The sequence below is a fragment of the Phallusia mammillata genome, chromosome 2 (genome assembly GCF_965637545.1).
Source record: "Phallusia mammillata chromosome 2, kaPhaMamm4.hap1.1, whole genome shotgun sequence".
NCBI lineage: Eukaryota > Metazoa > Chordata > Ascidiacea > Phlebobranchia > Ascidiidae > Phallusia > Phallusia mammillata.
Window position 1 is genome coordinate 12,460,169 of NC_137253.1, and position 15,693 is coordinate 12,475,861.

General features: G+C 37.1%; 2 protein-coding genes and 1 pseudogene across 4 annotated transcripts; 2 read left to right on the forward strand and 1 right to left on the reverse strand.

The window, feature by feature from the left end:
- Positions 1-5,553: 5,553 nt before the first annotated feature.
- On the reverse strand, positions 5,554-7,425 carry LOC145213946 (uncharacterized; annotated as a pseudogene). Its single transcript, XR_013856930.1, has 5 exons — positions 6,878-7,425; positions 6,648-6,810; positions 6,336-6,582; positions 6,086-6,266; positions 5,554-5,755 (listed from the first exon to the last, which is right to left on the reverse strand). The product of XR_013856930.1 is annotated as an uncharacterized LOC145213946 (transcript).
- An 878-nt stretch (positions 7,426-8,303) lies between these two features.
- LOC145214369 (uncharacterized) lies at positions 8,304-12,286 on the forward strand. The gene is made up of 5 exons (XM_080082883.1): positions 8,304-8,377; positions 8,824-9,400; positions 9,752-9,878; positions 10,118-10,228; positions 10,647-12,286. The coding sequence occupies exons 1-5, from the start codon at positions 8,371-8,373 to the stop codon at positions 11,688-11,690; spliced, it is 1,866 nt and encodes a 621-aa protein (XP_079939009.1). The 5' UTR covers positions 8,304-8,370; the 3' UTR covers positions 11,691-12,286.
- Positions 12,287-13,383: 1,097 nt separating this feature from the next.
- On the forward strand, positions 13,384-15,067 carry LOC145214095 (chymotrypsin-like protease CTRL-1). 2 transcript variants are annotated; one of them, XM_080082557.1, is made up of 5 exons: positions 13,384-13,865; positions 13,954-14,104; positions 14,500-14,669; positions 14,740-14,856; positions 14,942-15,067. In XM_080082557.1, exons 3-5 carry the CDS (start codon positions 14,547-14,549, stop codon positions 14,984-14,986), a joined length of 285 nt encoding a protein of 94 aa, XP_079938683.1. In that variant the 5' UTR covers positions 13,384-13,865; positions 13,954-14,104; positions 14,500-14,546; the 3' UTR covers positions 14,987-15,067. Both variants share the same exon structure in this region; 1 of them encodes a protein (XP_079938683.1).
- Positions 15,068-15,693: the final 626 nt, after the last annotated feature.

Here is a 15,693-nt window from a genome sequence, read left to right on the forward strand (position 1 = left end):
TAGACAGTGTAGCTAATGTTCACGTGATAAACATAAACCATGATGTCTCACTAATTTCACTTCAGGGTTGTAGTACTTCAGAAGTACTATAAAGTTGAAATGATGATTATGTTAATTCTTGTAGAAGTTAGTTTCACTTTACATAGGCCCAAAAATGTTCTTAATCTTTTTATCACTTTGAAAATTTATGGCCATCATGTTATTCAGTAGAGTTTTTCTACCTTTAGACATCCTGCAAAGTATTTTCAGGCACTCATGTTAAAAATGCACCTATTTTTTATCACAGTCAGTAACGCTTTACAAAACATACCAATTGCATCAGTCCTTCACAAAATTATATCACTAGATATACTTTACTTGATTCCAAAAAGTTTAACTTCTTATTATCGAAAAGTGTTTATTATTAACTGCAACAATTCAATTCAATTCTTTACATAACATGCTTTGCTGCTTTGTCAAAGCAGTTAGTAATAATCTGAATGCGAAATAGTACCAGTACTTATCAAAACTTATTTCACTCAAAATTCACTGCTACAAAGTTAATGATTACTCGTTACTTAGTATGCGTGCTGAGCCCACATTTCTTCACTTTTGTAAACTTTATTGTTCATTTATTACCGTTAATGCTCTACAAAAGCGTTTCCCAACATATGGTATCGACCGAACAGATTGGTATAACTCATATTGATCGCCTATTTTTACAAGAAATGCGTTAGGTTTTTGACTTTCCTTAGCACCTTTTTTATTTTCCTAGGGCCTAGGACAGTGGTTCTCAACCTTTTTTCTTTCGTGGCCCACTTTCATTGCAAAAAAAATTCTGTGGCCCAGTAAATTTTTAAGATAGAAAGAAAACAACTATAAAATAGGTTCAGGACAAAAAACAAAACAAAAACATTCCTTCTCAATTCCTTCCCAAGCCATTATTCTTGTAAAATTGAGTGTAGTGACACAAATGAAAGTAAATTCTTAACAAACAGCTTTCTATTTGGTTGGTCTGTGGCCCAATCAAAATGCTACCATGGCCCACTGGTTGAGAACCACTGGCCTAGGACCTAGGCCAGGGGTGTCCAAAGTGCGGCCCGCGGGCCAAATGCGGCCCCCGACGGCATTTCGCGTGGCCCGCGGCTGTTTTTTTTTAAATTGTAATGCGTATGGCCCGCCATAGTTTGGATTATGTTTTGGGGTTTTGGCCACTTGCGACTTCACGCAAAAGCCTTCCATGGAACTTTATTTACCAGTAAAACGGAAGCATACATAGTGCTGACGCAACAAAATCCCACAATTTCCCTAAATCCCGTATATTTGGGTCTAATTCTAAAATACGTTGGCCCGCGGGCTTCTTCACCTGGTAAAAATTGGCCCCCATCAAAAAAATTTTGGACACCCCTGACCTAGGCTAACTGTTGCGTAACAATAAATTTAAACTTAAACCTACTCCCAAGTTTAAGGAACACTTTAAAGATATATGGTTTACCATGAGACATTGACGCTTGCGGGGTCCTTCTGAACGCTATGTTAGGGTTGCCATACGTCAGGATTTTCCCAGACATGTCATTTAGTGTTTGAATCTGCGTCAGGGAGAAATGTTAAAATGTACTTAAAAGTCAAGAATTTAAGAAAAAAATATAGATTATACTATGAGATTAATGTACCAATGGAGAAAATTTATAGTAGTTAACTACAACCTCGTCTATACCATGAAACGTAAAGAGGTCAACTGGTGGCGCGCAGGTTAACGCACAAGGTTACTGTTTCGTTTTGCAGTGTGTGTGCGCGCGTAACAATACCTGTTTGTTACTAGTTATCTAACAAAACGCGTTAAATACAGAAACAAAAATCCGCGTCTCAAGAAAACGATAGATACTTTGACGCCAAAAACTAGCGGCACTAGAGTCCGGTTTACTTCAGGTCAAGAAGGTAACGCCAGGTCAAATGTTTGGAAAATGCTTGTTTTTAACGTTAACTAAGAAGGGAAAGCATTTTCCAAGTTACGAAATCCGTCAATGAATTAAATGGAATATATATATTTCGCCTAATGGCATCTTCAGTTCCTATAAAATCCACAAGGTAATACATCAATAAAAGCAAAAGAAAAGTAAAAACACAACAAAACAAAGTGAGACGAAAACACTAAACTGAGAACAGAACACTACTGACATTGCTGACACTGCCGCTTTCGAATTGGTTTTTAACGTTATTTTAACGTTATTTATGATTTTAAACCTTCACCTGACCCGAATAACTGCCGGCATTTCTACAAGTCTGCAAAAAATTAAACTATTATAAACTATTTGACATTTGACCTAAAGTAAACCGGACTCCAGTGCCGCTATAGTTTTTGGCGTTAAAGTATCTACCCAAGAAAACACAGCGATGCTACGTGGGAACGTGGGAAGTTTCATTTGCTTTAACTGTGTACCTAATAAGCAAGGAATTAAATAACAACAAAAAGTCGCATGTCGTGAGATATAAAAACGTTTTTACAGTGGCATTTTATTTCAAATTAAAAAAGGTTTTTAAAAGGGCGGCTCCCAGTGTGTTTTTTCTGTGACAATTTGAAATTGGTCCGAATAGTTTTTAGAGTGGCCAAGGTTGGCGACCCGTGATATATGTGCTTATTGTTTCAAGGATAGTGAGAGTAGCAAGCTGAGCCTAATAAACTTAACTAAAGAGAAGCCTACGCAGAAAGTTAATTGACAAGGATCAGAGTATCGTATCTAACGTTTTCTCGTGTGGGTGTCGGCGTGACTTCCGAATATTCTAAATTTATTCCGCAACAGAAGTAATTGGATCGCAAAAAGGTTAACCCAACGGTTCTCAAACATGGGGTCCGCGGTCCTTTAGGGCAGTGCATTTCAATCGGGTGTATTGTACACCCCAGGGTGTACCATAATTTTTAAAGGGTGTACCACTTTGATGGGGTGTACTGGGGTGTACCAGATACAAAATATAATAAACCTATGACTAGGTATCACAATAGGCAAGTTTCAGTTTAACAGACTGACTGGAGTGTACAATATATGGCACAACGTGCATATCAAGTGTACGTAGATTTTAAGCTACAACTCTATTTGTGACGTCATAGTTTAACATTTCACTTCATAATCGATGGCAATGGTAGTTCTTTTTGAAGTAGAAAGTGGATTATGGCTTGTTGGTATTTTGCTCATCATTATTTCTGTTAGGACCACAGAATCAGTGTGTTACAGGGTTGAATAATTTTTTCACTGGGGTGTACAAATTTTGAGTGAACGTTTAAAGGGTGTACCGCTTCAAAAAAGGTTGACAAGCATTGCTTTAGGGCTCCGTTAGGCAATTTTGCGGGAACCGCAAAAAGCTGGAAGTAATTCTATATTCTAATTTAGCGACAGTTTGTGCAACTAAATAAGTTTAAATCAAAGTGAAATTGAGAATTGACCGTCTCCATTGCCAAACAATAAGCTTTATTGCATGACAACTAACAAAAATGCAATTGTTCGCGCACAATGTTTTTTGTCTTGTCTGTAATGTCAGATTTAGATCATTGTTATGCAGAAAATTCTGCAATCAATTTTCCTATTTCTGAAAAACACATTCAGGCTTAAGGACCGCAAGCCCTCGAATTAATGGCAAAGGGACCGTTTAGACCAGGGGTGTCCAACTCGAAAACACTGCCGTGCCAATTTTGGTTTTTAAATATACTCGCGTGCCAAAGTTTGGTCTTTTTTGTAAACACGGGATATTTTATTGGACAACTATTGGGCTCTTTCCTATACGCGTACAAATCTTCTCTACAGTTTGTAGCCCAGCTCTTCACGTGTAGGCTACTACTGTTACCCTTTGCCGGTTTTCCCAGACGAAACAGAAGGTTGTCAAATTTTGCTAACTTATTAACGATTCGCGGCAATTCCGGATATTTGGCCACTGTAGTGTTGAACATATATGTTGAACGTTAAAAGGACTCGTCAAGGGAAAATTCGTATGTCAAATGCAAGTAAACTTGTTTGTGAAACTCAGAAAATAGACAAAAAGTTGGTTGGGGGAGAAATCATGAAGTGTACCTATTGAATACTGACAAAAGCTCGAGTGTCATATTATAATGTTCTGCGTGCCACATTTGGCACGCGTGCCGCGTGTTGGACACCCCTGGTTGAGACTCTAAACTTTAGAGAAAATAACGAAAAAGTTTGAGAGCCACTGGGTTAACGCAACTGAGATAAATTTTGTCAGGGATTGTGTATCATAAAATATGGCAACCCTACGCTATGTGCTTCAGATTTATTACGCATTTCCCTTCTTATGTCACTGCATCCTAATTAGTTACTCACTGTGCTACGTTATAGTGACCGTGATACAACAATAGTTCGAATGTACATGCTGAAGGTAATAAGGTATTGTTATATTTTAGTATATCCTGAAGCAAGCACCAACTAATGTGTAAACTATTGGCTTGCAAAGAAAATGTAAAAAAAATAGCTTGCAGAGAAAATGTGTCGTTGCTTCAGTATGCCGAAGTTATTCGGCTGAATGAGTAATTTTCGCAGATTTACTTTCCACCAAACACTTTGTTGTTGTTTTCTTGCGAACCCAACTAGCATGAAACTTTTTTTCCCAATTGCGTGCAACAGAAAATTGCGCAATAACCAACATCGAGTCAAATAGTATAAAACTATAAACTATAAAGCACGTAGCATTGTATTTTTGGGTTTGTTCGTTCCAGACAAAAGACCAGTAATTCATTCACAGGCAGGCAACAACGGCCGAGGCAACTATAAATCAACAAGACTTAGGCTACATATAAGATTGCAACACAACTATCCTATACTGGCAACACCACTGTTTGACAAAACTTTTTTATCTGTACGAGGCATATCTAGTCGTGTATAAATGATTTTTTTAACTGCTACATACATAGACGGTGATATGCATAGTATAACCGTGCAGTAGAGTAACATCAGTAACTTGCCCCAAGTAACCTTTGAAAATCTTGTGATTTGTAAAAGTAAAACTATTGAGTTAAACGTTGTTATCTTGCAAAGTGCCATTAATTGCTTGACTGCAGTAATTTTTGTTCAGTAACATTCAAGCTGTAAAATACAAACCGTACAGTTTCAGCATATAAAACGAAAGTACTATCTTGTGTTTATTTTGTTCACATTATTGAACTTAATGCTCTGTTGTTCAATACGCTTGCGCATGCGTGGGCAAACAGCTCGTAACCATCTTGACAAACAGTGTGGCTGACTCACGTCCGACAACAACTGAATTGCTAGTTGTTGGAGTGTGTTGGGTAAATCCAGTTTTTTTGCTTTTATGTAGGGGCCTTGTGCAACTTATATTCGTTTTCCCTCGTCAAAAGACTTGGGCCATATGCTAAACCCATGCATAGCCCTGACGTATATGTTCGGCATATATGTTTCAAATGCAACAACGGCCAGTTATGGCCCTTGTACTACTTTGTATGTAAGAACCTAGCTTGTTCTAACAAGGCACTTCGCAATGCCACACTTAATTTATGTAAGAAATTACTTGAAAAGTACATAATCTCAGTTAACCTTATAAATAAATACCACGTTATTGTATAAAATTCTCTTTTATTCAAACGAATAAGCACAATGAAACGACCATTAGGTGTTCCTTCAGGCTTGTTCTGTAGATTTCATGCGTTGCTGCCTCCCGCCATCCCAATCAGCCACTCTGTTGAACACTCGTTTTATTGCGTTGGCTATTTCCTTTCTGTTGGCACCTTGATGGCAACAAGTGTTGTGTAGAACATCTAAAAAGTAATGTTTTTCAAAGAGACATCATAAAAGCAATTAAAAGAGCAACATTTATTGCATTAAAAGCACAATATATTGAAATTGTTACACTAAAAAATGGTTCAAACAAAACCTGGAAATTGACATGCCATTTCAAATAGATTTATACATTAAGTAATAACTAAAATATCTGAAAACTTGTTAATACTCAGTATATTTTGTACTACTTAAAAACACCAATCAACACTTTCAACTGCAAATGATAAAACTACCTTGGAACTCAATAACAATGCAATTACATTTTAAAAGTATTCCGAACAAGAAACTCCTCGATCAGACAAATTTACCTTGAAAAATTGTGTAGAGTTGGTGGCTTTTAAACGCTCGTTTCACTTGTTGACGGCTTCTTCCCATTCCAGACCAAGAAAATTGCATAGCTAAGTTTTTGGCCATGAATACTTTCAAAAAGTTGCGAAAGGTTGCTCTAAGACACTTCACCTCCACTTGCTGTGCCAACAACTTTGGATTCTGTTTATAAAAAGGTTAATCATTTTCTATAGTCTGCATGACAATTAACTTAATACAGTAATACTGTACCAGAGATTGCTTTAAATTTTCCTCCAGCTCTTCCTCTGTACAGGCAGGTTCCATTTTCCAAAGTTTAGTTGAAGTGCTAGAGTTACTGCTCATTGTAACATTCCAATACCAAAGTCGATCAAGTTTTTCATTTAAAACATGAAGTTGTTTTCCTATGAAAGCATAGCCACTTCGGATCTCATACACTAAATCATCACTTTGATCTTTGTTATGCTTGGATTGGAGAAAAACTTTTTGAGGACTTTTCCTGATAACACAAAGAAAACAGTTTTAACTGCAGCAAACTATGTAAAGCCTTTAATGTCCAAAAACCTTTTATGCTTTCTGATGCAATTATCATTTTGAGCTGCTGCTTGTTTGTAAATACTTCGACTGTCTGTTCTCACAAGTGGAGGTGGTGTATAATCCTCATCTGCTGATGTCTCACTTAAGATTGCAGTAGTATAACTCTTTTCCTCACATTTTTGATAGCTATCTTAAAAAATAAGATAAATTTTTCATTTAAATAAGGGTGTTTTTGTAAATACCATATTACTACATACTAGATTCACAAAGAATCACACAACTGTGTTCTTTCCAGTCCTCCTCAGGTTCAACTTCAATTTTGGCTAAAGCTTTAATATCTGCATTTAAGTCAGGCGGCCATTTACACTGAGAATACCCAACCATCCATCTGCGTGGCACTATGTCTGTTGAGCCGCTACTAAACTTTAAGCACACAAATTTCTTCATAGTTGAACCACTTGCCTGCAAAACACCAAAAATCATTATGTCATATGAAACAATACTATAGCTACCAAGTCATCTCTATGTAGTAAAACAAAGCACTTTTTTGGTATGTTGAAAATGGGCAATACATGGTAATCAATACACCAATTAGAATTTGTTCGTATGCCCACAGTTAGCATTAATTGGGTTTGTAAAAAAGTTCTACTTTTGCATACTAGTGTACAACAAATTAAATGTTGAAATCTGCAATAGCTATGTCAAAAACCACACAAAAACAATCACTAGGAAGTCAGACATGGTATTTCTCTTAATAACAACAGAATAAGACAAGGCAACTTCTCTCATGAATGACAATGATTCAAAGGGTTTACTCACTTTTAAGATTTTCAACAGTTCCAGTAAAACAATTCAAACTCGTTTTCGTTTTGATTTGAAACAAAATATTGAGCCTGAAAGCGATTACTTCAGATACAAAGAACAGCAGTCACAGAATAACGTGAGCGCAACGTGCGAGGTGCGACGACAAACAACTGCGCAATATGCTAAATCCGGCACATTAGAATTCAAATCCACAGCTATCCGAAAATCACACAATGCTACATCACAAAAAATGCAAAACAAAATACAACGAATTTATCCTGCAATAATTTATATCAAACCTCAGAACAATTCAAACAAAATTATAATTTTCATCAAATTTTGTTAAATCCAAATTTCCGATTGGACTATTTTATCGTTAAACACTGCAAAATTGTTTTAATCCTGTTAAATTAAAATAAAGAATGTGCAAAGTCCATTCAAAATGCTCCTTGCCGTTATAAGAATAAATTATTAGTCAAACATGATTACCTATGCATTAGACGTGGTATATCTACCTCAGGATTATATTCCCTTCACCAGACTTTTACCAGACAAAACAAATATGGCATATCCATGGCAATGTCAGAAAGGCCACATCGTAGATATGCCGCACGTAAGTTATACAAGACTTTTATATAAACGGGGATAATTTTTGATTGGGGGGTACCTTAGGTTGCAAAACATACAGAATTTTTTTAGTGACTAGTCCATAAACAGAGTATACGTTGGTTACATATTAACCTTTTGTGTGAGATTGTTCTACAAAAAGCGTTTACGCGCTTGAGTAATTTGTTGTTCATCGATACAAACTGCACAGGAAGTGGTGCGTTACGTGTATTACTCACGTCCCTTTAACTGACGTTTCTGAATTACTGAAATTGGACTGCTGCTTACAGGCTGTAGAATTTACAAGCTAGGTCTTGAAGTGAGGATACATTGCTGTATCATGAATGGTAAGTAGGTGATGTTATTTGTCTGGCATAGTTGCTTTTGAACGAAATTATGTGCTGTGTTTATACGTGGTAATCAGTGGTGGAATTAAATTTTTTTGTCAGCTGGCTCTATCACAAAAGTAATATTTTTTCAGCCGGTTCTGTCACCAAATGTCAATTGACATTAACCAGTAGTGCCAACCGGTTGGCTGAAATTTCGTGAGACGGTTCTATAGAACCGGTGCGAACCGGCTGAAACCCACCACTGGTGGTAAAGCTTTGCACATTTTGTCACAGTTGTGATTATTCGTGTCACTGCAGCTGCTACAATCTTGTTGTTGTAGTTTTGCTAAAATACATTTGTAAATGCAGTACCTACTATCAGATTGCCATCGTTAGTATGTTGATGGAATACTTATTTTGCTACCACAACATATTTCTTTCATATTCTATATTACAATTCACAGAAAGGTGGACAACATTTGATTCCTTGGTTGGTGGTGGCAATGGAAGTTTTAAAGAAACATCTCGTGGCGACAAATCCACTCTAGAACATGACGTCACATATGCGACTGGTGATGCAATCCTGGATCGTCTTTTATTTCTATCTGACAATCAATGGCTTGGAAAGGATTTCCACAGGTTTAAAGTCGCTGGAAAATCGTTGGTCAAGATTAAAGTCCTACAAAAAGTGGACAATTCGCCAGATGCAAAACTTTTTAAAGTTTGCGACAAAGAAGCTCGAAAATGGAGCAAGGATTTTCGTAAAACTCTCAGCAACTTTTCCGAGTTTTTTGATCGCTTTCTTACCAGCTCCATGTTAAGCATGCTGGGATCAAAGGAAACCCAAATAATGGCAGCAATTTCTTTGCTCTTTGGAATCGCTCGAATACCGTTAGACCGGCGTCCCATCGGCAGACAGAACGTTGCCAGGGCAATTAAGGTGGTATTGTCAGGGCAGAACAAAGACGATTTGGACGACCTCGCTGACTTGTTTGTAAAAGAAGAAAGTGACAAGGTTAACGCATACATCAGAATAATGAAGTAAGCTATATGGTTGAAAAAATTACTTTACTTACTTTTTTTAAGTAAACACGTTATAAAAGTGATACGTTGTTTCATAGCGTAACGTTGATGTAAGAGAAAATGTGCAAATCCTATTTTTGGAACCTAAAATGATGTTGATTTTTAAATTGGTTTACAACTTTGTAGTGGTAATATATTTCCGCACGTCATGTATTCACGCTAGGACATAGGTCTTCCAGCAACGATATACAAACGTTTTGAGGGAAGGTTTTTAGAGTCAATCCCATGCTCACCACACCTTAACAAAGCGCAAAGCAATATAGAATAATGATGGTGGAGAACCATAAGTAAACGGTTTGTCCCTAACAGACGCAACAACGAGCCAAGCTATATGACTGACATGATACCAATCCCGGACTATCTCCAGTCGTCGGTAGTTCCAGTCATTGCAAGAAAGAAAGCCAAACGCAAGGACATTTTGGACGAAAGAACTCAGGTTGGACATAATATACACCGTTATTGGTGAAGAGCATGTCACGCGTATGGACTTATTTAGTGTTCAAGGCTTAGGTCCTCTCGTTTCGTAAATACCTCATTTTATGGGTTACGCATGATAAATGAACAAAGGTTTTAAAGCAGGTTTTAGCCAGACAAGTAAAATATAAATCGTAAGTCAATGGTCGATTTTTGATGCCATTTGTTTACAAAAATGCTAAAACAATAGTTTCATTCCAGAGACCTGATGTCTTAAAAGCTGTAAAAAGTTCGGAAACGTCCATGAAGACTGAAGACGACAATAAGACTGACATTGGAGGTCAAAACAAAAAGGATGTCAATCCGAAAATGGTAATAAGTTGTTTGTTATAAGTTTGTTATAGGGAAAAAAACATTTGGTTAGTATAGAATTCTCATGATAGGTTAGGCCATAAGGTTATTAGAAATGTCATAGCGCACAAAAAGTCTTCATGAATAAAAATACATGAACTTGTATGCGTTTCCGTGATTTTAATTGTAAGAAGCGAAACCCGGGGAATTAAAATGCGCTTGTTTTAAGTAGTTTGTGCTGAAGAGGGACGGGGTTGGCCAAATACATTGCCAACTTCGACTATTTGTATATTTTAAACGCGACTTGTTTTTAATGTTTAAAACTGGCGATTTTTTCAAAACCGTTATTTTTTTATAAAAGCATTACCAACATTGCAAGCAATTTCTGAACAAAAAATAAACAAATGTTTTTTTAACCAGTATATTTTTTCTCTATTAGGTGCAAGAGATGCTTAGCATGTTGGCGGGCAGTGAAGCATTGCAGAATACTCCATTTGATAAACTTGATCCTAAATCAATTAAAATAATTCTCAACCTCTTTTTTACCGAAACAACTCAATCCAAAATAACCGATCCCGCACAGGATCGTCAACCGCCCAAATTTAATACTTCAACGGATGAAAAACCGTCAGCAAGCTATGACGTGGCAACTGAAAAGATAAAACTTCCCAAGGGTACAAAAAGTACTGGAGAAAAAATGACCAATGTAAAAGACCAACATCGCATACAAATTCCAAAAGGGAATCTTCATCAACCTGACGTCAGCAATGTTACGTCACTGTCGTCTGCTTTTACAAAATATGCTCCGTCTCAACAACCAACCACGTCAAGTGAAATACCCAGTACTGCCAAGCCGCGAGAAACGTCATCGTTTAAGTTTGGAGATTCGCAACAACAGAAGCAATCGATCTCCGTTCAACCTTTTCAGCCGATTTCTTCCACTTCGACGCAAAGTTTCAAAGACCTCTTCACACCCGAACTGATGATGTCTTTTAACAACGTTGCATGTCTCAAAAATCCATCTGTGAAGTTGTGTGGGCACAACCAAGATCAAGTCAAGACGCTTTACTTGAAAGGTTCTACAAACAAAGCAAAAAAGAGGCCAGCCGCAAGCGATACGTCATCACAGCCCACTAAGAAGATCACGCTACCAAAGCAGAAGAAAACCCAGCACAATACAATATCACCAGATTTGTTTGGTGCAAGCAAGATGACGTCACAAAAGCACACGCCCACAGGTTTGCCACAAAAGTCGCCTTTACTTGCTGATACGTCTCACAACGTGACATCATCCACTGTAAAAGAAGAAACGAGCTTTCATGAGATGGTTTGGCCTGTGCCCGAGCAATCTGTTTCAAGCAGTGAATCTCTGACGCAACAACAGTCGACAGTGAAGTCAGAAGACAAGTCAAGTTCCCATTCAGAAGGCACTATTGCAGGTTTCATGGATATGATAAGCAGTTTTCTGTCATCTAAAAAATAAACAACACACTGTTCAGTCAAAATTAAAATGCACATAATGTACATTTTTGAGTATATAGAGCATATATTATATTGATTATTTTTCGTGTGTTTTTATGCATGTGCTAATTGTGGAAAAACGAGTGATTATGATTTGTAATAATGCAAGCATGTGCTAGCTTATTATCCTCATAAATCATATACAAATAAATTTCAACAGGCACTTATATTTTAAGCAAGCTGCATAACAATAAATGCCAAGAAAGAAACAGTTTCAAATAAATAATTCAAGCGAAGTAAACTTGTCACTGTAACAACACCTATGTGCCTCCAAATATTACAGGAAAACAAACCAATCGAGAAACATACTTTGATTTTGGCGTTGACTTTTTGTGCTGTAAATAAAATGATTTAACGTAACTAAATTATGCGAAACAGCCTTTTGTACTTTACAAATTCCATTTATCCAAAATAGATTTTCGGCGTATTAATAATAATTAAGATGTTTAATATTATTTTTCAAACCTTCTTGGCGCATAACATTTTTCGCTCCAGATTCGAGATGAGTAGTAGCTATAGGTAGTGACAGAATTCGCAAAAATAAATACAACAATGATGTTTTGTGTTTTTGCTTTTAAAACTGTTTCAAATCTAACTTCAAAAATGTCATGGTACAGTGTTTAATTACTTACCTCAGGGCAAATCATGGGTTTCGTTTTGGCCCATCCCAACGGTAGATTCCGTAAAGTAAACATTTATCTTGACAAATGCTTAAATTGGCTTTACCAGCCTGAAGTCTGTCATGGCATGTAAATTTTTGTTAAAATTAGGTCACGCGTTATCATTCTTCTTGCATGTTATGGCAAACAGCAACACTCCATCGTCAAAGAACACATTGTTAATGCTTTGCCTACTGACGATTTAGTGCTTGTCTGTGCCGCCTAAACATTTCGACACGCGTCTAAACTTAACGAAAACATGTTTGTTTTGCTACATTTGGAGCTTGAGATTTGCTTACAAAGCTGTCTCATTGTTATTTATTTATGGCAAATTCCTATATAATGGATGTGTGTGGCATGAAACAGTTATAACGAAATGCAACTGATAGGTTTTCGACGATGAACACGTTTGCTGTCGAAATAGGTCTTAAACGTCATTTTATTTTTATTTATTTTTTGAAAAAAAACCTAACGTAGGGTAAATCTTTTGCAGTACATATAAGGAAGTAAAAAATAAACGTCATCGATAAACTGAGTCTGCAAAAACTATCAGTAAAGATGAAACAACTAGCGTATAAACCAAGCATTATGTTGCTCAATGTGTTCGGCATATTTTTACTTTGCACTCATGCAGTGTCAGGTTTGCACATTTTTTCTTGGTTGCTTTTTTAATCGCCGTGAGATGAAACAATTAAGTCTGTTTTAGGTACAAGCATGGGTGCTCCAGAGGCAAGAATTTTAGGTCGTATTAAAATGATTGCCAGTTATAAAAAAATCTTACGCAAAATGTACGTTTCTTATGTTTTAGGCCAGTGGTTCTTAACCTTTTTGCTGTAGTTTCCCACTAAAGTCAATCACCAACTTCGAATTCCCCCCTCTGTTATTTTTATAATCATGTTTTGTGCCCTACGTTAACAAAAAAAATTCTTTAAATGAAATAATTTTGTGGAGCGATTTGGTCTGGACCCTAAAGGTATACTGCAATCTTTTTTAGTTTAAAAAGTGCTTCTATGAGAGATTAAACTTTTTGGAATCCTAAAGACTAAAGAGTCTGCTCTGCTTGCATTAGTCATTTATTGCATCACAATCAACAAAGGAAAGGCTGTTGTTCGCGCACAATAGCAAAGTCATTGATGGTTTAGTCTTCTCTGTGATGTAACAGATTTGAATGTGTCTTGTAAACCTTGATGAAATCAATGTTAGTAACTTTCAACGGTTAATTCAAAGCCGGATTTGACCCTCGTGCCCGAGTCTGCTCTTTGAAAGCTTACATAATTTCCCTCCGAAAACATTAACTAGTGGGAAATTTCCCACCGGTTAAGAACCACTGTTTTAGGCGGATCAGCAACTGCTAAGGGAGATTGGCCTTTTATGGCTTACATATATGAGCGAAAAGCAGGACACACCGATAGATTTATATGCGGAGGATCACTCATCAGCAACCAATGGGTGCTAACGGCTGCTCATTGCTTCGGAACGTAAGTCAAGTTTATGTTTGTTTTTTACCGTAGTAGGCTGAACACCATCATAAAAGCTCCAACCAAAAACAACTTTACGTTTTTTTAGACCTGACCGCAATTTATACGGAGTGAGATTGGGAGAATACTCGAGATCAGTCACTTCAGCAAACGAACAGAACTTTAACATATCAAGACTCGTAACACATGCGAGATTTGACCGTCACTATACTTACGTATTTGACATAGCACTGGTTAAGGTAAGCAATAACGTTTCTTGCTAACGGAACTAGCTATAGCTTATCACGTTAAAGACTTGTTAAGTTTTCTTTAAAATAAATGCATTTTGGAATTAAGCGTATGGAACAAACATAAATTGATTATTATTGTCACAGTTGTCGAGGGCAGCTACAATCAACCGATACGTGGGTCTAGCAATCTTAGTGGCACCTGGAGGGTGCAATTCCCCTACGTCTAACTTTGCAGCAGGCCAATGTTACACATTGATGTAGCCTACCCAGCAGCGCAACGTTAAAAAGAATTTTAAAAAATGATTTGATTTGTTGTTTCAGACGTGCGATAAAAAGGATAATGATAATGTATGGATTAATTCTACAACTGTTTGTCTTCAAAGCGTTTTTGTTTCTTTTTGTAGCATCAGGAAGTACATCTGACACACTTAGAAAGCTGGTAAGCTATATAATGCCGACAAACGTTTGCTCATTTTTCACTGTGAACAACTCGGCAAAGTACGGTGGTCGTACAGTGAGTGGTTGCCAAGCACGATTTTGCGGGTCCTACAATGTTGGTGAAGATTCTTGCGAGGTAAGCTATTTTGATAATAGACAATTGAACAAACGAAAGAGTAAATTTAGTGATAATAATGTGTATCCAGGGTGACAGTGGCGGTCCAATGGTCTGTCGACATTCAGACAACCAATACTACGTGCACGGCATAGTTTCATACGGAACAAAGCCTTGTGGTCAGGGTTTACCTGCAGTCTACACAAAGGTGGGTGTATTACAAGAAATTCTTACATAATATTGAAGGGGTAGTAAAAGTCTTTAAATGTTATCTGTTGGTATTTGTCGCGCAGATCGCTGATTGCCGTGGATGGATCACCAGAAATATGAGAAACTAAAGGGAAGAAATACGCATTTAAACTTATCGTTGGTCAAATGTTTGTTGTAAACGATTTACTGACAATAAAATAAGTTGTAAAAATTGACATTGTTAGTTTTTCCTTGAACTTTACCTTATGCCAGGGTCATGGGCGACGGCAGAGTTTTTTCCAGAGGGGGGTCAAATTTTGACAAAAACACACTTGCAGGGATAGATTACTATATCAAGTAATTATATACACATGGCATAAAATATATGCAATAGATTTGCGTCAACGATGAAAAATCCCCATACAGCCACGCTATGAACAATTTTGCCCGTTTAAACAACATAAAAACGGCAGAGGCTATGAAAACGACACCACATACGTAAACAATAAAGACATCGTTAACGTCGCTTGTTTAGACATTTGCTTTGACTATATCACTTACCTTCTTAGAGCACATTATCGTTTTTGAGTCAACACGTTTTTCGAGAAAATGTTGTAATTTTGCGGTACTTTGAAATTCCAGGAGAGGGCAAGTACCCCCTCTTGCCCCTACGTGCGGGCGCCTATGGCCAGGGTTCGAGGACGTATGGGATACAGCGGATTAAAACTATAAGATTTGCCAAGTCGCGGCAAAAATTAATAAAAAAACGGTTACAGTCAACTTCCCTAAACCCTATAACGCTTATTTGCAATTACAAAAACTGGATTAAAGCGATATAACAGCTCGCGACGATGAT

Bases quoted from the DNA above. Each gene is read 5' to 3' on its own strand.
- LOC145214369 (XM_080082883.1), top strand. The intron at 9,879-10,117 runs GTTGGACATAAT...GTTTCATTCCAG, and splicing joins TTTTGGACGAAAGAACTCAG to AGACCTGATGTCTTAAAAGC. The intron at 10,229-10,646 runs GTAATAAGTTGT...TTTCTCTATTAG, and splicing joins AGGATGTCAATCCGAAAATG to GTGCAAGAGATGCTTAGCAT.
- LOC145214095 (XM_080082557.1), top strand. From the start codon at position 14,547: ATGCCGACAAACGTTTGCTCATTTTTCACTGTGAACAACTCGGCAAAG. The intron at 14,670-14,739 runs GTAAGCTATTTT...ATGTGTATCCAG, and splicing joins TTGGTGAAGATTCTTGCGAG to GGTGACAGTGGCGGTCCAAT. The intron at 14,857-14,941 runs GTGGGTGTATTA...TTTGTCGCGCAG, and splicing joins TACCTGCAGTCTACACAAAG to ATCGCTGATTGCCGTGGATG.